The following is a 27,293-nucleotide window of genomic DNA, read 5'->3' as shown; positions in this document are numbered from 1 at the left end:
GAAAGAAACATGCGAACTTCCCCAGCTTTCAAATCAACGGGCTGCTACAGAGTTATCATCTAGTACTATACATAAAAAGCATATTAAGCAGCAACTCAACCTCAGCTCCCCTGGATGTTTTAAAAGGTTTTATGCAATGTATAATGGGAAATCTTCACAGCCCTGGAAAGCTTGAATTATTCTTCCAGGAATAAAATTAAACCACTTCTCATCAATGTGTTGGATTGTTATTTTTTAAAATTTGATTTTTTTTAAGAAACTGTTTTTTAAATATCACAAGGTTGGTGTTCCGTTTTCTCCTGTTAGTCATCCTTAGGCTAACTGGGGGGTTCGGGGTCAAAGGACATGTGAAAGGGCAATAGGAAAGGGAATGTCTACTTACACTTCACTTGGAGAATCTGGTCACTGAGGTTAGCTCGGATGTAATAGGTGCTGTAGCGTGGCAAGACTAAACCTAGGCTGAAAAAGGGAAGACAACAAAAAGTGTTTCTAAAACAGGTATGGCAGTGTTTAAAATAATCTGTTTGGATTATGCAAGATAGCCCTTTCAGACTCGGTGCACTCCAGATCTTTTAGAATCATAGAATCATAGAGTTTGAAGAAACCACAAGGGCCACCCAGCCCAACCCCATCCTGTCATGCAGGGAGACACAATCAAAGCACCCCACAACAGATGGCCATCCAGCCTCTGCTTAAAGACCTCCAAAGAAGGAGACTCCACCACTCTCTGAGGGAGTGTGTTCCACTGTCAAACAGCCCTTACTGCCAGGAAGTTCCTCCTAATGTTTAGGTGGAATCTCTTTTCCTGTAGCTTGCATCCATTGTTCCAGGTCCTATTCTCTGGAGCAGCAGAAAACAAGCTTGCTCCAGTCTCACTATGATACCCCTTCAATTATTTAAACAGGACTGTCATATCACCTCTTAACCTTCTCTTCTCCAGGCTAAACATCCCCAGCTCCCTAAATCACTCCTCATAGGGAAAGGCTTCCAGACCTTTCACCATTTTAGTCATCCTCTTCTGGACATGCTTCAGCTTGTCAATATCCTTCTTAAATTGTGGTGTTCAGAACTGGTCACAGTATTCTAGGTATGAAAGTTCCACAGTACCAAAGCAGAATATTGTGGTACTATTATTTCCCTCAGTCTAGGCACTATACTCCTAATGATGCAGGCTTAGAAATTGGCTTTCTAAGCTGCTGCATCATACTGCTGACTCATGTTCAGGTTGTAGTCTATTAAGATTTCTAGATCCCTTTCAAATGTGCTGTTGTGAAGCTGGGGCTCAGTGCTCCAATCTATTAAAGTCATTTTTAAATCTGATCCCGTCCTGTGGGGTATTAACTCCTCCTCCTAATTTGGTCTCATCTGCAGATTGGAAAGTGTGCCCTCTGTTCCTTCATCCAAGTCATTGATAACGAACTAGTTATTCAAACTACAGAAAAAGAGATTCCACGTAAACATTAGGAAGAACTTCCTGACAGTAAAAACTGTTTGACAGTGGAACACACTCTTGGGGAGAGTGGTGGATTCTTCTTCTTTGGAGGTTTTTAAACAGAGGCTGGATGTTTGCAAGAATATCATTGGGGGGGGGGGGGGGGCTTGCTGAAGACCTTACTGAAATCAAGATATGCTACACTCACCAAATCCCCTTCATCTACCAAGCTTGCAATTATACATTAAAAAAGTACAACCCTATCATTCATAGCCAGTATGTCATTTGGCAGTGATGTCTGGTGATGTCAGAGGGCATAATCCCACATCTTTGGTGGGTGGCATCAGGTTGGGAAAATTTGGTTTAAAGCTTGGATAAAAAAACCATTTGTATAACATAGGTGCCCACTTATTTAAGGAATGGAACATAGGTATGCCTTGTATATCAGAGTCTCAAGAGACCATTGCCTATTAGACAGAAGTGAATATTTATCTCATACACACAGAAACTGCTAGGGACACCATGAATCCAACTGCTGTTCTTGTCTCCAGTTATTTCTCTGGAGAGTGAATGCCTCTGGAAAACTCGCCAGGATTTGACAGCCATCTAACAAAGGGAAAACACACCCTTCTCCTTCTGTTAGGTATCTGCAGTGTACTTCCTTTCCTGGCATGAGCTACAGTAGAGTAGTGGTACCACCTTGGAAGATAGGCAGGACAAGAGATATGGGCACAGATCCAGGCATGAATGACATGAACTTGAAGTTCAGACAAAGTATAAGCAGAGATTACAGAAAGTGCTTGCGGGAATAAGCAGCTATCTGGAAAATCCATGGAGCTAGGGATCACCTCATGATTGGATCTATTACCCATTTCCATGAGCACAGTTCAAACTCAGAGTATCTAGTAACAAACGTTTTGGAAAGGGGACATATGGAAACCCACAACAGACACTGTGTATTTCTCATTCTATAGCTTCATTCTCTAAGGTAAATTGTCTTGGAGGTGGGGCAACTTGGATAAGTTTACATTGGCTCAGGCATTTATTAGGCTGTATTGCATCAAATTGGCTACACTAAGAAAACCTCTGAAGAATACACACATTAGCAATAAATAGCTATGCACTAGATGGCAGCCTCACCCAAAGCTCAAACGGTAGCTACACAGCTGCCTGGTACCATTAAAGCAGGCCAGCTATCTAATTTACATTGCAGTTTGAATTCACAGAAATATACAAGGACCTTATCATACGACAAAAGAAAGTGGAATTTCAGTCAGATAGTAGTGCCTTTCTATGTGCCTTGCTGCTTGATGTCGTAGTCCTTCAGTTCTGTTCTCATGGGAGATGGTTGTAAAAGCAAGTCTTTTCTTCCTGGAAAAATCCATTGACAAAAGACTGGCTTTTATGACCATCTTCTGTGGGAAGATAACTGAAGGATTACGACATCATGTGGTAAGGCATGGAGAAAGGTGTTGCAATTTGGCTGAACCTCTGCTTTCTTTCCTTGTATGCTAAGCTTCCAAATGTTTTAAATGTATGGTGTTTACCTGAGAAGGGTATTATGCAATTGAAATTTATAGCTATTCAATTAGCATTCCTCAGTTCTACACATCTTAAGACATGGATGTGTACACAATATGGACTATAGACTGGCAACGCTTCAAAGACAAAGATGCTAACTATCTTCTATGGATCATCATTCTGCAGGTCAAGATAATGATCTCTTCCTCCATTTGATAGCTCATTTTCTCCAGTCCACTGTTCACTCACTGTGACTGAATAACTGCCTTTGCCATACTGTTTGACGCCCCATTGGTTTTTGAATTAGTCCCATTACTGGTGTGTTTTCTTCCACCTAGGGCTAGAGATTGTTATCAAGAAAGTAGTCTGGAAAATACTGTAAGGACAATTTGACACTGAATATCAGTTCAATATATTGGTACAAAATCTAGTGTGCATTTTTGTATGTGGGAGCTACTCTTCACAATAATCCAAATGGTCATATTGCTGCCTCCTTACAAAATCCCACAATAAAACCTCTTTGACTAAAATCCATTTTAAAAATGGACTTATTTCTTTACTGTAAATAATAGCAGAATTCTGAAAACTTAGCTCCTAAATAGACCAGTACTTTGTGCCGGCCTGGGATTGAAAGTAGGGCTAGATATGGCTGGGCATCCACTCGCGCCCAGCCCTACCTTCGCCGCCTATGCACCATGTTGGTGTGCGCCCATCCTCACGGGGTGCGCCATGATGATGGGTTGGATCACCCAAACAGGGCTCTGCTGTAGGCGCATGAGCTTTCAACAGCTTCTTTTTGCTCCTGAGAGGGAGTGGATCGTTGCTGTGGCGTGTGGTTGCTATAGCAACGATCCGGGATAGAAAGGGGTGGCATCTCACCACCCCTTCCTGCCTGTCTGTTGAGTCCCTAAGATCCAATGGCATAATCATAAAAAATCCTAGCTTTTAAATGCAAATTTATTCCACCATCCCTCTTGACCAATACATTAAACTTCTCTCTGCCAACCCTAGTTTGTTTAGCCATAGGTAATCACAGATAGTGTAAATTAGGATTCTTCCCTATTACAGATGGGCAACAATGGATTAGAGAGTTAAGGTACAAACTATAATGTGCTATCCCTGCAGAGCCTCTCTGCTTCTGAGTAGATGCTCCTGGGGTCTGAATGGGACAAGGAGGGGTTTGCTAGATCCATTGGACCAATGGTCTCGATGGAGAGTTTCTGGAAACTAAGCACCTCCCAGTGCTATTGGACTAGTGGCCCTTGAGTCTGGAACGCCTGAAATGGGATTACCAGTGTGGTCTCACCCTTTGAGACATACAGCTGCCCTGTGTGCCCTAGTCATTTAGGAGGGACAGAAGAATACATTTGCCTGTTAAAATTAAAAGCTTGTTTTTTTATTATCATGCCAGTGTGGTTGGTGCACAATCACCCCTGAATTGTGTACCTTCTCAAAGAACCATTTTAATCCACACAAGGCACCTATCAGCCTCCCAGTACAGACAATGTGATGGGAAGGAATGAGGAGTCATAGGCTCCTAGCCAGACGTTTGCCCCTTGCACGCATTCCACTCATCAAGGAAAGGGTGATACCTTGAAAAGGTATCTGGCCCTGGAGGAAGAAAAATGCTTCAGTCCCATTTTAGATTTCTCAGAACAAATTCCTTGCATCAGGCTTTCCATGATACCCTTTTTCCAGGCCAGGCCAGACCACTATAACTAACACAGGGCTTGGAAGAATGTGGAATGTACTACCGAAATGTTTGGTGGATTATGCTACTTTTCATGCCTGAATGAAATGCAGTTGTCCCTGTACTCAACCACAAAATGATCCCTTCCATTGCAGCACCAGCCGAACACCTAGAAATTCCCACTGCTTCCTGAATATCTCTCTTGAGATTCTAAAGATTTCTTTTTATAACTATACATGAAGATTCAGCTGAACAGAATAGTAGAGGCTAGGACCCTATGCTCCCTTTAGTGACTTACTTACCTGTAGTTTGTGCTTTTGATAGGTGCCCAGGTATACATCCGGTGGACTTTATCTATGTATCTCTGGAGGTTCACCATCCTGTGGCCTTTATCTGTGTATCTCTGGATGTTGAAAAGTGTAGAAATAAGAGTAAGAATTTATTTATTACTGAGGATGCTTATTTTGCACATTCTTCAATAAAACACTCATAGGTTTATACAATAAAAAAAGGGAAAATGTTGATTGGATATACAATTTAAATTGAAACAATTGTAAGATATAGTCTCTGTAATTAGGTCTAGTTAGTAACCTGGCTGAGCCAGCATGGCATAGTGGTTTAGAATCATAGAATTGTAGAGTTGGAAGACACCGCAAGGGCCATCCAGTTCAACCCCATCCTGCCATGCAGGAACCCTCCATCAAAGCATCCCCTATAGATGGCCATGCAGCCTCTGTTTAAAGACTTCCAAGGAAGGAGACTCCACTACACTCTGAGGGAGTGTGTTCCACTGTCAAACAGCCCTTACTATCAGGAAGTTCCTCCTAATGTTGAGGTGGAATCTCTTTTCCTGTAGCTTGCGTCCATTGTTCCAGGTCCTGTTCTCTGGAGCAGCAGAAAACAAGCTTGCTCTAGTCTCAATATGACATCTCTTCAAGTATTTAAACAGGGCTATCATATCACCTCTTAACCTTCTCTTCTCCAGGCTAAACATCCCCAGCTCCCTGAGTCGTTCCTCATAGGGCATGGTTTCCAGACCCTTCACCATTTTAGTCACCCTCCTCTGGACACGCTCCAGTTTCTCAATGTCCTTTTTGAATTGTGGTGCCCAGAACTGGACACAATATTCCAGGTGGGGCCTGACCAGAGCAGAATACAGTGGCACTATTACTTCTCTTGATCTAGACACTATACTTTTATTGATGCAGCCTAAAATTGCATTGTTAGCTGCCGGATCACACTGTTGACTTATGTTCAACTTGTGGTCTACTTGGACTCCTAGATCCCTTTCACACGTAGTTTCATTCAGCCAAGTGTCCCCAATCCTATATTTGTGCATTTCATTTTTCCGCCCTAAGTGAAATACCTTACATTTCTCCGTGTTGAATTTCATTTTGTTAGCTTTGGCCCAGCTTTCTATTCAGGTCATTTTGAATTTTGATCCTGTCCTCTGGGGTATTAGCCATTCCTCCTAATTTGGTGTCGTCTGCAAATTTGATAAGTATGCTCCCAATTCTGTCATCCAGGTCATTGATAAAGATGTTGAATAACACTGGGCCCAGGACAGAGCCCTGTGGGACCCTTCTGGTCACTTCCCTCCAGGATGAAAAGGAGCCATTGTTGAGCACCCTTTGGGTTCAGCTGGTCAACCAATTACAAATCCATGTAACAGTTACCTTGTCTAGCCCACATTTTACAAGCTTGTTTGCAAGAATGTCATGGGAAATCTTGTCAAATGCCTTACTGAAATCAAGATATACTATATCCACAGCATTCCCTTCTTCTACCAAGCTGGTAATTTTATCAAAGAAAGAGATCAGATTTGTTTGGAGTGACTTGTTTCTCTGAAACCCATGTTGACTTTTTGTGATTATGGAATTGCCTTCTAGATGTTCACAGACTTTCTGTTTAATGATCTGCTCTAGAATCTTTCCTGGTATTGATGTCAGACTAACTGGACGATAATTGTTGGGATCCTCTTTTCCCCTCTTTTTGAAGATGGGAACAACATTTGTCCTCCTCCAGTCTGCTGGGACATCTCCTGTTCTCCAGGAGTTCTCAGAGATTATTGCCAATGGCTCCGATATTATATTTGCCAGTTCTTTTAAAACTCTTGGATGTAGTTCATCTGGTCCTGGAGACTTATATTCATTTAGATTAACAATGTATTCCTGTACTATCTCTTTACTTATTCTGTGCTGAAATTCCCCTATTCTGTCCTCTGCTCCATTATCCTCAGGTTGAGCACCCTTTTCCTTTTCTGAGAAGACTGAGGCAAAGAAGGTGTTGAGTAATTCTGCCTTTTCTCTGTCTTCTGTTAGCATTTTGCCATCTTCTCCATGCAGTTGCCCTACCATTTCCTTCTTCTTCCTTTTGCTGTGGACATATCCAAAAAAGCCCTTTTTGTTGTTCTTAACCTCTCTAGCAAGCCTGAGTTCATTCTGCGCTTTAGCTTTTCTGACTTTACCCCTATACATGCTAGCTATTTCTTTGAATTCCTCTTTGGTGATTTCCCCATTTTTCCATTTCTTATACATGTTCCATTTAAAATTTAGCTCCATTGAAAGTTCCTTAGTCATCCATCCTAGTTTCTTGAGACACCTCCCATTTTTCTTCCTCATTGGAACTGCTTGAAATTGTGCCTTCAGTATCTCCCTTTTGAGAAACTCCCATGCATCCTGAACTCCCTTCTCTTTTAGTATTCCTGACAATGGGATCACCCTGAGTATTTCTCTAAGTTTACTGAAATCCGCTCTCCTAAAGTCTAGAATGCGTGTCTGACTCTGCCTGGCTTCTCCTTTCCACTGTATAACAAACTCCAGGAGAACATGGTCACTTCCACCTAAGGATCCCACCAATTGCACCCCATTAACCAAGTCATCCTTGTTGGTTAGGATCAGATCTAAAATAGCTGACCCTGGTTTGAGTGTTGGACTATGATTCTGGAGATCAGGGTTTGATTCCCAGCCTGGCCACGAAATCCACTGGATGACCTTGGGCAAATTACATGTTCTTCACCCCAGGGGCAACTTGAAGGCACACAACAACAGCAACAGTAATTTGGCTGGTGTATTCCGCATTAACAGAAAAACTAAGAAGATTTCAAAGGCATCCCCAAAAACCATGTCTGAAGAATTGTAGTACTCTATGCAAGTAAATGAATTTACCAGCTAATAAATAACAGTGGCTAGCCAATCATTTCAGAAAGGGGAAAAACAGTAATACCTTCCTACACTTTGTAGAAGAAATTGTGTGCCACAAACCTTGCTCTTCTAGCAACAATGCTGGATCTAAAAGCACTCCTAAGCCATGCATCTCACATTTGAGAGGGGGTTGATGTATCAAAAACAAATTAAACCCCGACTTCCTGTCACAACCACCTATAAACAGAACTTATCTTGCTTGAATGCCAGTTTATTGGCCCTCATCCAATCCATTACTAATTTTTTATTTTATTTATATACCGCTATTCCAAAGATCATAGCGGTGAACAGCAAGTAAGCTAATTAGCAAGTAAGCTAATTTGCCCCCAACAGTCTGGGTACTCATTTTAGCGACCTCGGAAGGATGCAAGCCTGAGTCGAGCTTGGGCCCTTTTGCTGGTCTTGAACTCGCAACCTTGTGGTTTTGAGTGAATGGCTGCAGTACAGGCATTTAACCACTGCGCCACCAGGGCTCCTTAATTCCATGCATCAGTTCAGCATTTCCAAAGGAGAAATATTAAAACCTTAGGAGACAAGATGGAACTCTGCAGAAATTCTTGTAACAAATTTCTATACCCTGAACATACCAGAAGCATCATCTTGAATGCTGGTAGTTTAGAACTCTTGTGTGAAATTCTCAGTTCATCCAATATAATACACATTTTTAGGTTAGTCTCCTTTCTGATAATCTAGTAACTATAAACATACCTCTTACTAGCTATAATTCAGACTTTACTCTGGCAACTTTTTTTCCCTAGAGATAACTTTCCTCTAATTTCCTTTTAACCTTTCTCAAGTCACAAAAGAAAGTTTTTACCTCATCTTGAGATTTGATCAGAGTCCAGAAGTTTCGAGTCCCTTTCTCTCCATCTATCATTCTTCTTCGGATCTGGGAAGAAAGGAAAAATGACATTATTGCTAAAACTAGCACAAGTGAACTGGGAACACTTCTCTGCATCCCTTCTTCACTTTAGCTGTCAAGACAATCTGTTTAATACTAGGGGATAGGCCATAAAAATGGAAACTCTGTCATGTTTTCTACATGGACGTTAAGGTCTAACTACACTGAGGGGATTAGGAGTTATATCCTTGGATACTCTAGACCCAATCCAACCCTTTCTTATCCTGTTTCTTAAGATACTTACACAAGCAAATACCACTTCATATATCTACACTATCATGTGAAATTTATGGAAATGTGAGAAGACCTGTTTGATGGTGGGTGACTATTGCACATGGAAAAAACAGACATGTAAGCAACAGGATACACTATAGAGTACATGCAATTTATGACATTAAAATGCAATTAATCTTGTATGTATATGCCTGCACAGCTATTTTTGTAATGGCAACACTAAGTTAAAGATAACCAAGAGGTGTCCATATGCAGTGAACCATGGTGGACTGCTTGTTGCAATTAGCAAAATGTCATTATAGTGCCATTAAATTTTATGTTTGTTGTATGGTTTTTCCTTTAATTACATGCTATGAATTAAGGATGATTAGGGTAACAAATATTTAATGACAACAATAAACAAATAACTGAATAAATGAAAATAAAAGTAGGTTGGATTCATTTCCTTACATCCTCTTTGTTATCATCTTCTAGTTCAGCATCAAGGAAGTCCAGAGTGACCGGTTCTTGGAAATTGATGATCTAAAAGGAAAAAGAAATGGTGAACTGGGAAGGGATCTCATTGTTCAACACACTGTAAGCAAGTCAGAATTATCTTAACTCTAGACTAGAGATGAAAAGAATGTTTACAATTGTTCAAAATATAATGGTAAAATGTGTTTCCTGAGTAATGGGAAATGCTGATAAAGAGAATCCTGGACTGACCAGAATCATCTCCATTTGGGACCTTTTTGGTGCAGAAAATGGCATTGTCTGCTCAGGAAACAGCATTTTCTGCAAAGTAAGTTCCAAAAATGCTATTTTATGCATAGAAAGCACAGTGTTTTCCAGAACATCCACATGGGGATTTTGTGCATCACGTATTATGATGTTCAGCAGTCTGAAATAGGGATGTAATTCCTTAGTGAATTTCTTCTTGAAGTAATTACACAAGGAAATTACTTCCACAAGTAATCTCAGCAATTTTCTTCCTGCTGTAATTTTCAAAGACTATTTGAAATTTGAAGCTGATTTTGTGAAAAAAAATCCACGTGGTAGTTTTGTGCAGAAATCAATATTCTCTGCACATGACACAGCCTTTTCTGCATGTAAAATAATATTTCTAAGCAGAAATATTAATTCTTGTGCAGAAAGTGCTGTTTTCTGCTTAGAAAACCCTGGTATTGTCGATTTATTCTGCGTAAAATTATCACATAGTTGATTAGCATATAAAATAACATTTTCTGCACAAAAAACAGCATTTTCTGTGTAGGAATTAATATTTCTATATAAAAATATTATTTCTGATGCAGAAAAAGCTGTCAGAAAATTCTGATTTCTGCACAAAACAACCATGTGTTTTTTTCACACAGTAAGTCATAACTGCGAAGATTTTTGTTACTCCAGGATTCTTCCCATCACAGTTTCTCAACACTCAAAAAAACATGTTTTTTAAACCATTTTTTGAAATATTTTCAAATATTATTTCCATCCCTAGTCTGAAATGTTGGAAGTTATCTTAACCCCTGCCTCCACAACCCACACTCTTCATGGAACATTATTTTCCCTGCAACAGTTGAGAAATTCTCTTGAGGGAAAATGAAAACACACAAACATCCTACAATCTTGCTCGAGGAGATCCCTTGGCAAATTTCTAACACTGCTCTAGCTCATTCTCCCACCTGACAGTCTCAGAGTCAGGCAGGAATATGTCTTCTTTTTTTTGCCAAGTGGTCCTAGAAACAGGGGGAAATTGAAAAAAAAATTACATCTCACTTGTTACATGTTACATGGTAGGGAGTGAGAAGCAGACATACTTTCCTTTCTCTTCTCTATTTTGGGGGCTTCTATGTACATCTGAATCAGACTGGAACTCAAAGCAGCAGCCTTCAATCCATTACAAGCTTCTGCTCTTACTAGAGGCAGAGCTTAGCTACAATGGGGGTGGAAAAGAGTGCACTGCCCCGAATTAGAATTCTGCACCCTATGAAACTGTTAAAATTTCTGACATCCCAGTAACTAAAAATATCAACTGAGCATTTAGAAACAGAGCCTAGGCATCCAAAGAAAAGGGGGTAGGCAAAGGTACCAAGGGAATGTAAAAACAGCAAATCTTAAAGAGTTCTATAAGTGAGTGGTTCTCAATATTTCACTCTTTGTGATGCTAGGAAGGAAAATTTCATTGAGGGGAAACAATTTCTATTTGAGAAGGAAATGCTTTCATTCTCCCACCTCAGCTATACTTCTGACTGTGGGGAGAGGATGGAGAGAATTCCTCTTCATTCTTTAATTTGAATTAAGGAAATAAAAACATAGAGCTTCAGACTGTCATGAAAACATATAAAGCTAAGGGAAGTTTAGCTGAAGTCTTCATCTTGTTCATCATTCACTGGATTTTTCTAATCAGTGCAGTCAGGATGGGACTTGGGGCAAAATCTAACAGGTCAAGATGTCAAAAGACATTTTGTTCATGACAGAACCTGTCCTGGAAATGCCGGAACACGTTTTTGCATGTCAAATACTCTGCAGCTACAAATAAGATAATAACCCTTTACTGATTTTTCTGTAGGGAAAATATCCACAGTAGAAAATAGATCAATTCTGTTAGGTCTGGATAGAATTTGATCATCCTGCTTTGTAGAATACTACCAATCACTTCTGAATCATGGTTTCATTCTTTTATTATAATGCTCCAAGGGACAAGAAACTGGTAATCAATTCTATCCCTGCTCTCCTCCTCAGTGTTCCATCAACACATCTATCACACACTGCCAAAGGCAGGAGTTGGTTGATGCTTTTCAGAAACAAAACAAGACTATTCGCAGAGAAAACCTCGAGTGTCCAGAAACACATAATGTATGTGACAAGAGAGCTCTTTATCAAGGGTTGTCTATGTCAGAAAATAGTAGTGCCTTGCCTTGAAGGGAGGGTCTTTCTCAGAGGTTGGGCAAATTCATGCAAAACACACAGAGAAAAAGGAAGCTCTAGGTGGTGCCAGTGGTGTTACACTAATGAGCCATTTGTTATTGATCAGAGTGGAACTGAGGTGACTTAGCAAATAGCTGTGACTTCCATCTATCTCTGCCACATCACTTGTCTATTAATAATGCTGATCTACTGAGTTGGACATTTCTGCCAATGAAACATATCTCACTCTGATTGTTGCTATTTCTCAGTGCCTTAATTCTTGGCTGGCCTTCTAATGAACAATTTATCTGACCTGTATTCAAGTTGGAAGCCCTTTTGACTTGTCCCACCCTGATGGACACAGAGCATCTCCAGAAATAAATTAGCTGGGGTTTCCTCATTCACATTTTTCCTTTTTCTTACTATCCCAAGGAGCTAATCTTTCATACAAGGGGTTCAGCTCATTTTTGTCTATACCTGCTAGAAATGGAAGGAAAGTTCATAGATCATATTCCCCAAAATGGCCAATTAGGGCTTTTCAGCTGAGAAGAACACCATTTCCTGCTCTGCATTAAGTGCAGTAAACCGGCCTTAACTCTAAAGTGGTGAATAATTAGCTGAAAACTAGATTCATTCAGTTCCTGAATGTATAGAATTGATCCTGCTCAGTCTCTTTCAGTCATTGCTTATCAGTTAGATTAGAACAATCATACGGTGTAAATATAAACACAGAGAATGAACAATAGAGGTCACAGTTGTCAGATCAGATGATTATACCGATCTAGATGTACAGGTAGTCATAATTGACAGATGCCATAAAGTTTGAATTAAGAGCCCTGTGGCCCAAACCTTGTTCCTTTGTTTCCTGTGCCACTGGGGTTCTATAGTTCAGGGGGCCATTCCAGTGCCATTGGAAACAGCTTCCAGATAAGCTGTTTTTCCTCAGGCTGAGTTACACTATCCGATCCCAACTATATGCAGAATAAATGACAAGAAACATTCACCCTCTAGAGCAGTTGTGGGAAGCATGCAGCCCTCTAGATGTTGTTAGACTATAGCTCCCAGCATTCCTCATATTTGGCTATGCTAGCTTAGGTGGATGGGAGTTGCAGCCCAACAACATCATCATGATTCCCATTGTGGTTCTAGCACCAGAGTAACTGGCATACAAAGTCTGAACATCACAATATGCAGTTAATGATGAGCTCTTATATCAGTATGAGCACTTGGCATATTCTGGTTGGCACATTCAGTAAACTAATTCCTACTCTACATGTCACTCCTAATTACAATAGACCCATTGAATCAGTGGGCATTTACCTGTATGTTGACTCAGTTGACTGAATGGGTCTACTAAAGTTAGTCTCCCCCGCCACTCAAAAGCAAGAGAATATTAACCCTGCAGTACCTCAAAAAGGACATCCACATGCATAAGGATGTGTATGTCCATACCAGAATTCCGGCCTCTGTGAGATCAATGGGATGAAAATGTGCATAATCTTTCATCAGTGATGGTGCGTGAAAAAAGGGGAAAAAAAAACAGTGTTCTTACCAGAGGTCGTAGATTTGGGTGTAGCAATACGTATCCATTCAAATCAATAGCGAACATATAGCCATTAGCCCCTAGCTGGATTAGAAGACAAAAAGACAAGTTCTTTCTGAAGAGGAACAAAATATAGTTCAAAAGTAAAGAATTGAATTGCATCAGAGCAACTCCCAAACCACTGCTGCAGATTCTGTTCACAGACTTCTGGACTATCTATTCCTCCAGTGCAGAACCCAAGGACAGAGGAAGGCTACAATCCTATAGCCATTTACTTGAGAGTAAGCATTACTAAATTCAGTGGGACTTACTTCTCAGTGGAAATGTATAGGATTGCACTGTAAATCTCTATAAGGTGTTCTAAACCAAAGGAGAGCATTTCCAATTCAATTCATGCTAGAAAGTTGATGACTTTCAACAGAAGAGAATGATCTTGAGGTAAAGTTAAAAGAAGTAACTTGGAGAATTCTGTGCAAAAGTAAACTTCAAGCTAATTCTCAAAGATGTCCCCCCTTCCTTCCTTCCTTGTCTGCTTGCTTTACTCTCTTGTAGCTGAGTCTTCAGGGAGGCTGAAGGGTGTAAGGGAAAGACATCTAATCTCTACGCACATTGTATCGTGGTGTCAGCTTTTTGATGTCATTCAGAGCCACATCGATTCCCACAACACCCAGGATGAGCTGGTTCTGAAAACACACAAACAACAAAGAAAGTTGTTTTTAATTTGAAATCATACTATGTTGACATATGTAGCCTCTGCTTTACTCTTTTATCTTTCTCCTGAAGAGGAAGACAGAAAGTATCATGGCCTAGTTATTTGCAAAATTCTAACACTTATGGAAGAAAAATAAATTGGGTAGACTTTTTCTTCCCATACTTCACATATTAACCACCTTAGCCTGCCACTCTATTAACTTCTCTATATTCAAGTACGTTCTCTTGTTCTCTCATTTACACACAAGAAGATACAACACCTTTCTGTATCTCTGTTTTCATATACATTTATTCTTTAGTTTTAAATTGTTTAAAAACTTGTGGTATAAAGTGTCTGGTAATAGGAACTTATTACTCTCTTTCATGTAAGAGAATGTACAAAAACTTGTACATGTTGGTTTTCTGACTGTTCCCATTCATCTTGGAATTGCAAATGGAGTACAATGATGATATGGTGAAACTATTTGCTTGAGCATTTCCAGGTCTACATCAACATATGTGGTGTACTAATATCACCCAGTAAGCAAATTAAGGTGTCACTTGGTGTTTATTAGTATCAAGTGAAAAGGATGTCAGTAATATCCTAGAACTCTCAAGAGATCTGTCAAATACTGCAAGAGGAAAGGAAATCTGTACTGCAGATTCTCAAAGGACACAGGAATTTTCCAACAATCCCCTAAGGAAGAAATCAAAGAGTGGAATATTGGTGCCAATAGCCTGAAAATGGCATGTAGTGGCTTACTTTGGGCCAGAACTTCAGCACAGTTAAGTCCATCACCCATCACTTGTTTTCTGCTTTGGCCCTTTGTAGCAGCACTACAGGATATGCCCTTTTCTGCCCATTCCTCACTACTGAACTCAGCTGCTTCTCTATACAGTGTGATTAAGATCTCTTGTAAAATGAGAACAGTGGGGGATTCAGTCCAGCTATACTGGCAATGAAGCGAAAACCCTCGTAGAAAGGCTGATTTCAGAATTGTATACTACTGATTGTTACCTTTCACTTGCAACTATGAATTTTCATTATTTAAAATTCTCTGAGATTAGATCCAATCTTAACCTGAAATCTGCATTGTGTTGCGTGATGTCTACTGCTTTTTCCCACAGGATGAAGATGCTTTACCCATGAACAGAAGAAGACTGAGTCTGCTTTGGTATGTGTCATTGCTGTTCTGTTTTCTGTAGCTTGTGGAACTTTAACATGGCACCCTTTATGTGCCCATGCTATCTGTTTCATTGTGAAGTCACCATATCCCATCCACACCAGTGGTCATTGAAACCATTGCCCAAATCTTTGGGAATAAAGAGTTATGGAATAGTTTTTGTGGGTTTTTCAGGCTCCATGGCCATGTTTTAGAGGAGTTTATTCCTAACGTTTCACCAGCATTTGTGGCTGGCATCTTCAGAAAATGCTGATCTGGAAGAGAGTTGGATACACACACACACACTGTGTGGCCCTGGGTAGGGAGGAGCGATCTCCCTGTTAATCTGTGTATTGCTCTGTTGTTGATGGCAAGGCCTCAGGGTGAGAGGATATGCAAAGAGGATTAGTGTCTGCTTAATTAGTGATCATTGTCTACTGGGTAAGCCCTTGAACCTGGGTGGTTTCTCATCTGCATTTGCTTAGTCCAGATTTTGCTATTTTTCAGGACTGATCTAAAGAGTCTACTTTAACTGGGTTAACCAATAGAATTCAGACTACTATTACTACTAATACTTCTGACCCACATCTTTCCAGCAAAATAGATTTATCATCATTAAAAAGGAAGAATGGAGGAAAGAGGGCTGCTTTATTGTAACTCACACATTGGTCCTATATTGGCAGCACAAAGCAATGGCTGTCCAGGATTCAGGCAGGATTCATTCCTGCCTGGAGAATTCATTCCTACCTGGAGATCACTAGTCACTTACCATCCAAGTACTGACAGACCCAAGCCTGCTTAGCTTTTGCATTCAGATTAGAAGGGCCTTGTGAAATGGCCATGATGAATGGTGCATCATGTATATTAAGAGTTCCATGTGGAAGTAATGTGAGCCTTCCATGTACTAAGCACTGTCTGGAGAACCAGGGGAAGACTTCTGTAAACTTAGGCGTCCTCCTGATTATGGGGATTGTGATGGAAGAAACTACCAGACACATACAACCAAGTCCAGCAATGTCATAGAGTTGCCAGGTTGGATACAGGAATGAGTCCTGTTAACTTTAATCCCAGAAACAGGAGGAGGTACCATAATATTCTTCCATGATGGACAGAGGTACCTGCCTTCCTTTACCTTTCAGACTAGAACTTTCATCTGTAGCCATTCTCCCCTTACACAGCTCTTGCCTCCCCAGTGGAGAGTGGGAAGAGAAACACCAAACATCATCAGTGCCTCTGCATCTGCTCCCCCACTCTCCACAGGAGAGGACAGACCCATGTTGGGAAAGAATGGCTGTAGCTGAAAGTGTGAATTTGAAAGGTAAGAAGTACCTTGCCACAGTACTCATCTTGCTTCCCAATCTATTTGGGGTTAAAGTCACAAGAGCCTCATCTTGCATTTAACCTGGCAACCCTACAATATCAAAATCTTCAGTGTTGTGTGCACTAGACTTTGGGCCCGTACATACTATGCAGTTATATCATGATGATTCCACTTTAACTGCCATGACTCCATTCTATAGGATTTTGGGGTTTATAGTTTGATCAGAGGCATAAGAGGCACTCTCTGGCTGAGAATTCTAAATGCCCCTCTCTACTGCAAATCCCAGGACTCCATAGGACATAGACCCAGCAGTTAAAGTGGAATCATGGTGCCTCAATTGTATATGGTGAAAAGGCCCTTTGCCTCAATGAGAACAGCAAAGAGAGATAGCTTCTGCAATCAGAAACCACACTGGAAAGTCAGATAACTTTTCAAGCTGAAAACTAATGCCCTGTCCTGCACAGTGTAACCAGTAGGCAGTCCGGCAACTATCTTATTTGCATTAACAAGGGAATTTATCTCTCACTTTATTAGTACAAAATATTAAGTGCAGTACTTCAAGTATATCAGAGATACTGGATCTTGCTTGGGACTAAAGGCTCCAAGAGGGCAACAGATGTCTGGTAATGTCTTCTGGTATGTATCTAAAGCCAGCTGATCCCAGGTTCCATGGAGTATAGAGAGAAAAAGGCATTTTCCAATGTTGCTTGAACTCATTAAAGTCAGTCCCCTCTCAAGGAACCCAACCCTAACTGCATGCCTCTTTAAGGTAAGTAAGATAAGTATATCCTTCTTTTGCCTGCACCTGCAAATACAAACAAGCATCATATCAAATGTTACAATGCACAGCGTGAGATAATTGCTGCAATGGAGCTTCTATGCTGCTTTATGAGGCAATAACCAGTCTCCCTGGAGAATAAATGGCTTGGTCTTTGGCCTTGTCACTTACCTAGCTCAGAAACAGATCATTGCCTGCTTAAAAACAAGCTGACATAGAATGCCATGGCAGGTCTATTACTGCTAATAAATCTAAACAAACAGGAGCATAAGGCAGATGAGACAAACTGTGGACACACGCTGTGATTCTACTCACTGGGGAGATAGGAAGCATTTGTGATCTATTTATTGGCGCTTGTTTGCTTTTGGTAGTCAGCTGCCATTATAAGGTGTGGAAAATTCTCTTGAAATACTTAAGATATAGCTATCACTCTTGCTGTCGATATTATATTACCACCTGCTCCTCTAGAAAGCTGATGGGGCTCATATAAGACTTTCAGTATTTTCCCATCCAGATGTCCTGGAACATTTTGACCATGTAGCTGTTTAGCAAGCACAAAGCATTCACTCCAAGCCCTAGTCTTGGGAATTTTGACTTTGCCTCTATTTTGCCTCTACATTACCAGGCAGTTAATCTATGTCAGAGTCTGTTTCTGTTACAGCACTAAGTATTCTCTATAACATCTACAGCTGGCCCTTCTTATACACAGATTTTTTTATACATGGATTCAAATATCCATGGTTTGAAAATGTTCCAACAAAGTATACATTTCAAATATCAAACTTGATTTTCCATTTTTATAAGGGACACCATTTTGCTATGTCATTATATTTAATGGGATTAGAGCACCCACAGATTTTGTTATCCATGAGGGATCATGGAACCAAAGCCCAGCGTATAACAAGGATCCACTGTATTATAAATGGCACAGTTCCCCTACTACTTGCCCCAATGAAAATGTGACTAGGACTATATCCACACTGCAGAAATAAAGCAGTCTGCTACCTCTTTAGTTGCCATGATGGGTACTACAGAATCCCGAGATTTGTAGTTTGGTAAGGAAACAGAGCTCTCTGACAGATTGGGCTGAATACCTCACCAAAAAACAAATCCCAGTATTTCACAGGATGGAGTCATAACAGTTAAAGTAGTGGCAAAAGGCTTTACTTCTGCATTGAAGATACATCCTAGGTTCCTGTGTATGAAGGTAGAATATATGCTTTGCTGTCACCCTTGACTTCAGCTACCTTCAAAAGCCACAAAATAAATGCTGCCTCATTTAGGCATACAGCCCTTGGGCTTAGTTTGATGAAGAGGAGTCAGAGCAAAAACACTGCATAAAGGATAAGATGGTGGTTGCGAGGTGATGAGCTGAATGGCTCCAGGAAAAAAAAATCCTGCCAACCTACATGTCTGTTGATTTTTCATGGCATAAAACTGGATTGGATCCTATCTAGGGTTGATTCAGCAATAATTTCAAGATGACCTCACAGCATTTGAAAGCCCCCCCCCCCCCCATAACAGCTATTAGGATGCCAACTGCATGGAAGGCAGAATAAAACAAACCTTTATGAAGTCTTGTAGGCGGGTTACAGACCGCCTGTTTGGGGCGGGCTGCACCCGCCCCTTTCCCCGGTGTATCGGGGCCTCAGCGGCCAGAACGGCAGCTGCTGAGGCCCTGATCCGCCGCTTTTCAGGCTGTGGAGAAGCGGCAAAAGGCCCCTTCCCCGCAGCCCGAAAAGGGGTGTCCTTGGGGCTTCAAGCCCCAAGGACACCCGCGGCGGCGGGGAGGAGGAGAAAGGGGCCGCTTGGCCCCTTTCTCCTTTGGTCCGCTGGGTGCAGCCATCTGAAGGCTGCGCCCAGCGGACCAAACCGGGAAGGAGCTCCGAAACGGAGCTCCTTCCTGCTCCGCGCTAAGGGCGCACTAGATGCCCTGGCGCGGAGCGAGGACGTCACTTCCGTGCCGCCCCGTATAGAGGCGGCGCGGTCGTGACGTTCTCATGGCGGCGGCCGTGTGGAACGGCCACCGTCATTTTGTGCACGCTCCGTGCGTCCTAGGGTTGGGGGCATCCGGAAAGGATGCCCCTTTTTAACCCTAGCACGCACGGAGCGCATACTAAAGTGCCCGTTTGTAACGAGCCGTAGTTTCCAAACTTGGTTCTTCAGATGTTGTTGGACTTCAACTTCCAGAAGACCCAGACAGTATTTCCAAGTTTGGGCACCAATGGCCCTTAGCCACGCAATCCCCAGCCCCACTCATTCATTCATGCATACACCCTCTTCACAGCAGCTAATTTAACTAACAGTTGTGGACCTCTAATCTGAATGGATTAAACAAATTTAAAATAAACTATAGGCCCAAATTCAAGTGAGAGCACCCTGTAAGATGAAAACATACCTTCTTTTCACCACTGCCATCCTCAGTGAGATTGAACACTGGTAGAGTGCCCGTCACCACCAAGCCTAGACCCTATGCAAAGCAAGAAAATATGGTAAATGGAATAACTATCTGTAGGAGAATAGTCAGCACAGAAGGTGTAATGACATCTTTCATGGATACTGTTGTAGACTGTAGTAGTCAATGTTTGTTATCTGAATGAAACTGGGGAAGAAATCAAACTAGAAATGCTGGACTTCAGTCACTGAAGGAAGTCACGGAAGGAGTTGGGGAAAGTGAAAACGAGCAATCTTATCTAAATTGCATTGAGATTTATGGATCTTATCAGAAAAGCAAAAATTTGTTTTCCTGGCCAATTACGGGATTGTACAAGGCCAATCAGAAAGGAGATCAAGAGGGCCCTTTGGGGCATTTGGTAAGGTTTTATGAACAGCACTAAAGAACTATTACTGTCCAACTATAGGACAAAAGCAGTTGGGTGAGCTTGCAATACATCTTGTGACACTGAAGAACAGCTAGACCTTCCTTTTAGAATTAGTACATGTACACATGTAACAAGACTAGATTTTTTTAAATTTTAAATCTCTCTCTCTCTCTCTGACTTTTGGTGCCTTATTTTGTTTTCATATGTTGGATCTCTGACATAGCTTTTCTTCCCTCCTTACCAAAGCATCCTGATAGGCGTTGGTCCACTGAACCTGTTTTGCCTTGTTTCCTGCCAAGACCATTGGCCTTCCTAGAACATCCAGGTATTCCTGGAGGGAAGAGAAGGAGATGAAAAATTATATACACATATTCACTTGGTAGGAGGACATATACTATATAGTGATGCATACATATTATGGTATTACTCTTAAGGTAAGGGAGGTGAAGGTGATGATTTGATAATGCTAGATCAGCTCAAGCTTTGTTTCTCTTAAATGTTAAAAGAGGCTATAGGGATAGTGTTAAAAATTGTCAGGGGGCTCCTTCATACTAGCAAAAAATCCTGTGATGCAGCAGTCTTGATATCATGCCTTGGCACAGTTGGGCCTGCTCCCACATCCAAACATGCCTAACACATAGTGGCTCTTCCTTCTTGTGTCTTCCTGCCTGGAGTGCAATGTGGGCTGGGTCTCCTCCCCTCCCCAGAAATATACTGAGGAAAGAAAGGTGCCATACCCCCATTCAAGAAGTTTTCAAAGCCACCACCCAGATGAGACCATGGAGCCAGATCTCAGCATTAGTTCTTGCCTCCATTGGAATTTCTCAGGAGTAAAAATAAATTGACTCCTGTCCTGGGTTCCAAAAGTCATAGCTGGCCTTGGAAATTCATGTAGAATACAGTAGGACAGGAGGTACATCATTTTGGGGAAACATGATCAGTACAAGTACAATGCATGCTAAATCTTGAGGCTTTTTGCCAATTCAGATGAGCTTTGAGTGTGATAAATGTTTTTGATAAATAGAAGCAACTGCTGGGTCTGTTAAGTCTCTCCATTGCCTTTGGCAACCAGAAACCTAAGAACCAACAGTAGTCTAAGAGCCAACAGCATCCCCTGAACAAGCCTTGTCTGCTCCAGTCCCCACTGTCTAATGGTCTTTCCAAATATTCTTCACAATGTAGGTCAAAATTCATAATTTTTGCTTGTAAGCAAAAAGTATTAAAAAATTTCCTTGTTTCATATTACAGTGCCACTCAATGTTTGATGTGGGAAAGCAAAGGAGTCATGCCATTCTAAATCCTGAGTGGCTCTTTCACAAAGCTCATTCACTTCCTTGTTCTCATCCCCTCACCATGCACACATTGGGGACCTCATATAATTCAAGCCTAGGTTCTCTGTAGGTGTGAAATCCTTTCTACTATGCATCCATTCATGCAGGGTTAAAGTCATGATGTCACTTTCTGGTAATGCCTCATCTTTCATCTCTTAAACTTCCGCTTCCACAGTGCAAACAACAATCCACATTCATGGTTTATTATTTCAGCAATCTACAGTCATCTGCCCCCCCTTTAAAAGGTGACTTACTTTCAGTGACTGTCTTTTTTTTTAGGGTGTATGTTTTGGCATCTTGCTTCCTTTGTTCCCCTCCCATACTAGTGATGTTCTGCCTCATTAGCAAAGTCCAGCCTCCGTACCATTCCAATGGCCACAAATGTTGGTCATGAAAGTCCACTTTTTTTGGTGATGTGTGCCAGGGGAGCCAACATATGGAACAACAGCTTCCCACCATAACCCCCTTGCTTATTCTTGGAAGGGGGCATCTTCTGAGTGCAGGAGACAGTAGGTTTGATTCAAGTGAATGGGGTTTACTTCCAAGTAGTACTGTAATGGATTTTCTCTCCATAAAAGAAGAAACCTTTACTTGTATATTTCAAAGCAGCAATTCTTTTTTCAATCCTCTCCTATGTGGCAGAAAGTCCCTTTCCATCTCCCAAATTCACCAAGACATGGGAATCGTATTCCAATTTTACCTGGGAGTAAGTCCTGTTAAAATCAGTGGGACTTACCTCCAAGTCAACCCATGTTGGCCTTCAATCAATCAATAATTTATTATGGCCACTGACCAGCTTATAAATAAGTTTTACCATAAGATAGATAAAATGTATGAGATACAGTAAAGGGCCCATGTTGGCATTTCCTTCCAGGAGTATGGAAAAATAAAAGCTAGTGAGGGCTTACTTCCATATAGACTTGGACTGTACTTCTTAAAGAACTGCAGAAGCTTAGGGCTCACTGAAAAATAAAGAGTTCTCCACTTCTCTCTCCTCCCCACTGTCCTCTCCTGTAGTGTTGCTTGCCTTGCTAAGCCACTAACCACTTCAATTTCAAGAGAAACAATGCAAAGAGTGTGTGGGAATTTTTCTGAGAAGTAAGGTGAATAGTTACATGGGCGGGATACAAACGGGCAGGGGAAGACGTCTTGGAGGTGTATTCTGCTGAATACGGAGCCTCCAGACCGCCCACCCCGGGGGCGTGGCTCAGGAGATGGGGCTTCCACATGGGGGGCAGTGAAGACGCCTCACCTGGGGCCGTTTCTGACCCGCAGTTTCCAAACCGCCGCCTCGGAGGACGCTGCAAAGAGAGAGGCAGCTTCCTCACGGGCGGCCAAAAACGGGGCTTTTTTTTTTTCCTTTGCCGGCTGGCGGATGCGCAGCTGCGCAGCTGCAGCGCTAAGCAGCGGCGGCAGAAAGCCTATGGGCACATTTAAAGTGCCCAAGCCCCTTTAAAACTTTTTTCCCCGCTCTGCCCAAGAACAATGGTGGTCTCCTGCCAGCTGGTGATCAGCTGGTGTTGGCATCCTTGCCCGCTTGCACTTTGCCAGTGTCACCAGCATCATGGATGCCTCCTCTCCTTTGGTCCCCGCGCTCCTGCTGAATCTGCAATGCACAGCCACAGCTGTCGCCGCTGCCACCGCTGTCCCCCTGCCATCCCCCATCACCTCCCTTGTACATATGTAAATATTTACAGTTTTAGGGGTTTTTATTGTTAGATGAAAATGGCACAGGAATGTGTGTAGGGGCTCACTTTAAAGTCCAAACTTTCCAAGCAGCGCATGCGTACATGTTGCTCTAGGGTTAGGGTTAGGGTTAGGGTTAGGGTTACGAGTCTTAAAATACGCTGCAGCTGTGCTGCAGCTTCCACACCTGCATGGCAGCTGACGCTGCAATTAAAGCCTGACTGCAAACTGCGCATGTTCCAGGACCCCGACTCATTATGCGACGCAGCAGACACAGAGCTTTTAAATGGGCAACTTAAATTAGCGGCGTAGCAATTCTGGCGTACCGGTGCAGCAGCTTACAGATGGAGCTGCGCAGCTGCGCATCAAACGGAAAAGAAGCGGAGAAAAGCAGCACCTTTTTAATGCCGCCTCTTCCCGCTTGGGGCGTGCGGGGGGCGTGTTCATGGCGGCATTCAGGTAAGGCCCGTCTGAAGGCTCTACCTTCATGACATCATGAATACACCCCTTTTTGCCCGTCTGTATCCCGCCATTGTTTTATCACACAGCACTTGAAAGTTTCTGAAGCATTCACAACTACAGAACGTACACAGCCCTGTTTGGATTTTCCCATTGCCTAACCATTTGTGGAAAAACCATTTGTGAAGAAGTTCCAACCCCCTGGAATTTGTTGAGTATAGCAACTTTTGCATGCTGAGACTTTCAAGGACCTTAGGTATGCATGTTTGTGGTAATTTCTTGTTTCTTTTAAATACTTTCTACTAAGTAACATGTACACTTTCTACTTCCTTTTTATCCTCATCTCGAAGCTGTGCCTGTGTATATGAACTATGCACAAGATTTGTGAGTAATTTTTTTAATGTTATTTTAAATGAAGACTGTTTCATCTTTTACTGGGCTAATACACATGAGTGCGGGTTGGTGTGGCTGGTCTTACTGTTTTCTCATGCTTTGCTGCATAAAGCTCTGCACCAAATCTCAATTGTACCTTTTTGCTTGTTTTTTTAAAACTGAAATCTAACAGAACTAGATGGTTAGCCCATTCCTTAGTCTGAATTATGAATAAGAGAACTCTTAGGACAAAATGGTGCCGGGTAGAAAGCCCAGAGTTTGGAAATAACACATTGCAAGTAATTCAGGTTACCTCCAACAGCCTACAAGTGCATAACAATGTTCCTTTTGCAAAACAACAACAACAAGAAAATATCTTAGCAATTAGGAAAATTGTTATACAGTATTTTTGCATGTGACAAGTAACGGATGTTCATTCATAATTCTTCTGAGGTTAAAAAAGGCTTTCTTGCAGGCATTTAAAGAAAATGCTTTTTAACTTTAGGCTATTTCCCCCCAGTTTTTTTCCTTCAAAAAAAGGAATTAAAAAAACAACCCATAATGGGCATCACAAGAAGCTACTTAAAAAAATTATCCTGGTGCATTCTAAGGAGATGCTTCCCAAAATTAGGTTATTATCTTACTATTTAAATTGATCTGGAAAAAAACAACCCTAAAATTGAAAAACACCAAAAAAGTAATCCCAACCAATTATTTCTTAAAACCTTGTTAACAGCAGCAATAAGACATTGCTTTTGGGAGTGGGCTAATTCTAACTAACTAATACATTTTTTAAGGTTTCTTTTCGAGTTCTGAGAAGGCTTGTAGGTTTAGGTACTGCGTTCTAATCTTGGCTCCCACCATCGTCAGTCAATATTTTATGGCTTCTGAGCACAACCATTCCACTTCAGGCTTTTAAAGTGAATGTCCCTACCTCTAATATGATAATATTTGAGATGGTGGTGGAGCCTCTTATGCTCAGTTTCATCTGTCAACATTAAAGTCTTTGATTTCTCCACTGATTTCTATGACCAGCTTTCAGTCTCTTTTTAAAATAGCTATGTTTCACTGCCTCCTTCTTCTCTTTTTTGTAGCTGCTTCTTTCCATTCCTCCTTCCACCTGGTTGCCTTCATTCCCCCCCCCCCCATCCAGAGGGAATCCAGACAGAGGTATTGCCATGCTTTCTTTCTAGCAATCCAAATGATACCCTCCTTGTTCCGATTTGTTCAGCCTCATTTCCCAACATCAACTTTAGGTTTTTTTCATGCTGCGATAAACTCAACAATTTAAAATAAAATGGGTTGAGGCAATGACATTTATCAATGTGTTTTCTTCCAGCCATAAAGTATTGCTTTTTATTGTGGGGGGAGGAGGAGTCTGATGTCATTTGCAGTGATAAGATGACCGTGTCTCCCTCATTTACTGGCCTCTCCTTCCTCTTTCCCTATTCTGAACTATGATTTTTGGTGGCCTAACAGGAATTATTTACTCTGATCACAATGGAAAGGTGGAATCCTCATTCACAGCAATCCATTTACAGCTCACTGTATCTGCTATATAAAGACACAATACAGGTAAAGCAGAGGATGCAACAGAACACAGAAGAAGACAGATTTGAAAATGGTGAATCAATGATTAAATGGGGTCATTTCAGTGCTACAATACCCCCTCCCCCAATATTAAAGTTAAATTCAGCACTATATAGTAGTGGAGCTTCACAACATACAAAGTCATTGTCATGTAGGTTTTCATCCTGCGTGTCATGTCCACAATAGGTACCAAAAGTGAGAGCAACTCCAATGATTTTTACATTATGGTGCTCAGCCCTGTTCATTGCTTGTGTTTACTCCCTCTTTCTTTCTTCCAAGAACATCTTCAACTCCCCATAAACAAGAAGCAGGGATTGAGAGAGCATGGAATATCTTGTGTCAAGTCAGGAGGTGGCAATTAAGAAAAAGGCGGGCATATTTTTGGGTGGGTAGTGTTGTTGTGCATTGATCCAAGTTGTGCCCACTTGGATCACAAGTGTGGAATTTTGTTTCCAGTGAACTGTGAAGGACATTGCAACAAAACCTCTGGTTTGGATTACCCTTCAGTCTTTCAACATTATGTGTCACTGAATGTTTCTGGAGGTCTTTTTGCCCCACCCTTAGGACTTTTCCCCCTGAAAATAAAATCTATTTTTTCTAAAAAAATTTAGACTGCATTAAAAGGAATGATGAAAGCCAGTCACTGTAACTTCAAGAAGTGTTAAAAATCAACTGAGGTCTCTAGGGATAGATAACTCTCCAAACAAAAAGGATAACTGTATCCAGCTATCATTATTAAGCAGAAGGTGGCAGGAGGGAGGGGGAGATAAATGCAAATGATAGTAAGGTACATTGGATTCCCAATTATTCTCCAAAGATAGCTGGCTATCATTATTCCAGGTTGAAATTACTGTATTACCGAACAAATATTTTATATTGCTGGGAGTAGAATTGCAGTGAGTGTCTTATCCTCTCCAACCATAGGTAATACAATTTGGTCTTAACTTATTCTCCTACCTCATATTAAATCTCCATTTTGATTGTATAAAGACTGCCATATTTCTCTGTGCTTCTGCTTTACAACAATTAAGGAACCTATCTGTCTCATTCAGTGCAATGGATATATCTCTGAGTTGCAGGTAGTCTCCCCTTCTACTATAGTTTTTTGTGGGTTTTGTGGGCTATGTGGCCATGTTCTAGAAGAGTTTATTCCTGACGTTTCGCCAGCATGTGCGGCTGGCATAGTCAGAGAATGCTGACATGGAAGAGAATGGGATAGATAGATAGATAGATAGATAGATAGATAGATAGATAGAGTGACCCTGGGTAGGAAGGAGTTATCTCCATGTTAATCTGTGTATTGTTGTGTTGTTGATAGCAAGGCCTCAGGGTGGGAGGATATGCAAGGAGGATTAGTGTCTGATAATTGGTGATCATTGTCTGCTGGGAAAACTCCTGACTATGGGTGGTTTCTCATTTGTATTTGCTGAGTCCTGAGGGTCATTCCCACTTGCAGTTTAAAGTGCATCAAGATACACGCCAGCCCCAATATCAAAACTGAATTGAAAAAGCCCTTTGTTCCCACTATAATGGGGATTTTTTTCTTACCCCATTTAAACCACTTCTGGTTTTGTTATCCCCACTTGTGCCGCTTCAAAATGTAGGAGGAGGAGGAGGAGGAGGAGGATTGCCATTGCTAGGGAGGGTGACCGGGGGGGTCCTCTGTGGTCC

At 41.5% G+C, this 27,293-nt stretch overlaps 1 protein-coding gene across 2 annotated transcripts in view; it reads right to left on the bottom strand.

Annotated features, from left to right (window-relative positions):
• Positions 1 to 27,293, bottom strand: part of CACNA2D2 (calcium voltage-gated channel auxiliary subunit alpha2delta 2) — an 823,310-nt gene that overhangs the window by 67,936 nt on the left and 728,081 nt on the right. For both annotated transcript variants that reach the window (XM_089525311.1, XM_089525321.1), the window contains exons 15-22: positions 20,426 to 20,515; positions 19,761 to 19,832; positions 14,019 to 14,093; positions 13,420 to 13,494; positions 9,432 to 9,503; positions 8,664 to 8,735; positions 4,946 to 5,046; positions 383 to 459 (exon numbers count right to left, since the gene is read on the bottom strand). In XM_089525311.1, coding sequence (XP_089381437.1) covers positions 383 to 459; positions 4,946 to 5,046; positions 8,664 to 8,735; positions 9,432 to 9,503; positions 13,420 to 13,494; positions 14,019 to 14,093; positions 19,761 to 19,832; positions 20,426 to 20,515 — 634 coding nt within the window. The remainder of the gene's footprint in view (positions 1 to 382; positions 460 to 4,945; positions 5,047 to 8,663; positions 8,736 to 9,431; positions 9,504 to 13,419; positions 13,495 to 14,018; positions 14,094 to 19,760; positions 19,833 to 20,425; positions 20,516 to 27,293) is intronic.

The sequence above is a fragment of the Sceloporus occidentalis genome, unplaced genomic scaffold, assembly GCF_023333645.1.
Source record: "Sceloporus occidentalis isolate IW3139 unplaced genomic scaffold, rSceOcc1.0.p SCAF_1, whole genome shotgun sequence".
Taxonomy (NCBI): Eukaryota; Metazoa; Chordata; class Lepidosauria; order Squamata; family Phrynosomatidae; genus Sceloporus; species Sceloporus occidentalis.
This window is presented reverse-complemented; position numbering and strand designations above follow the sequence as displayed.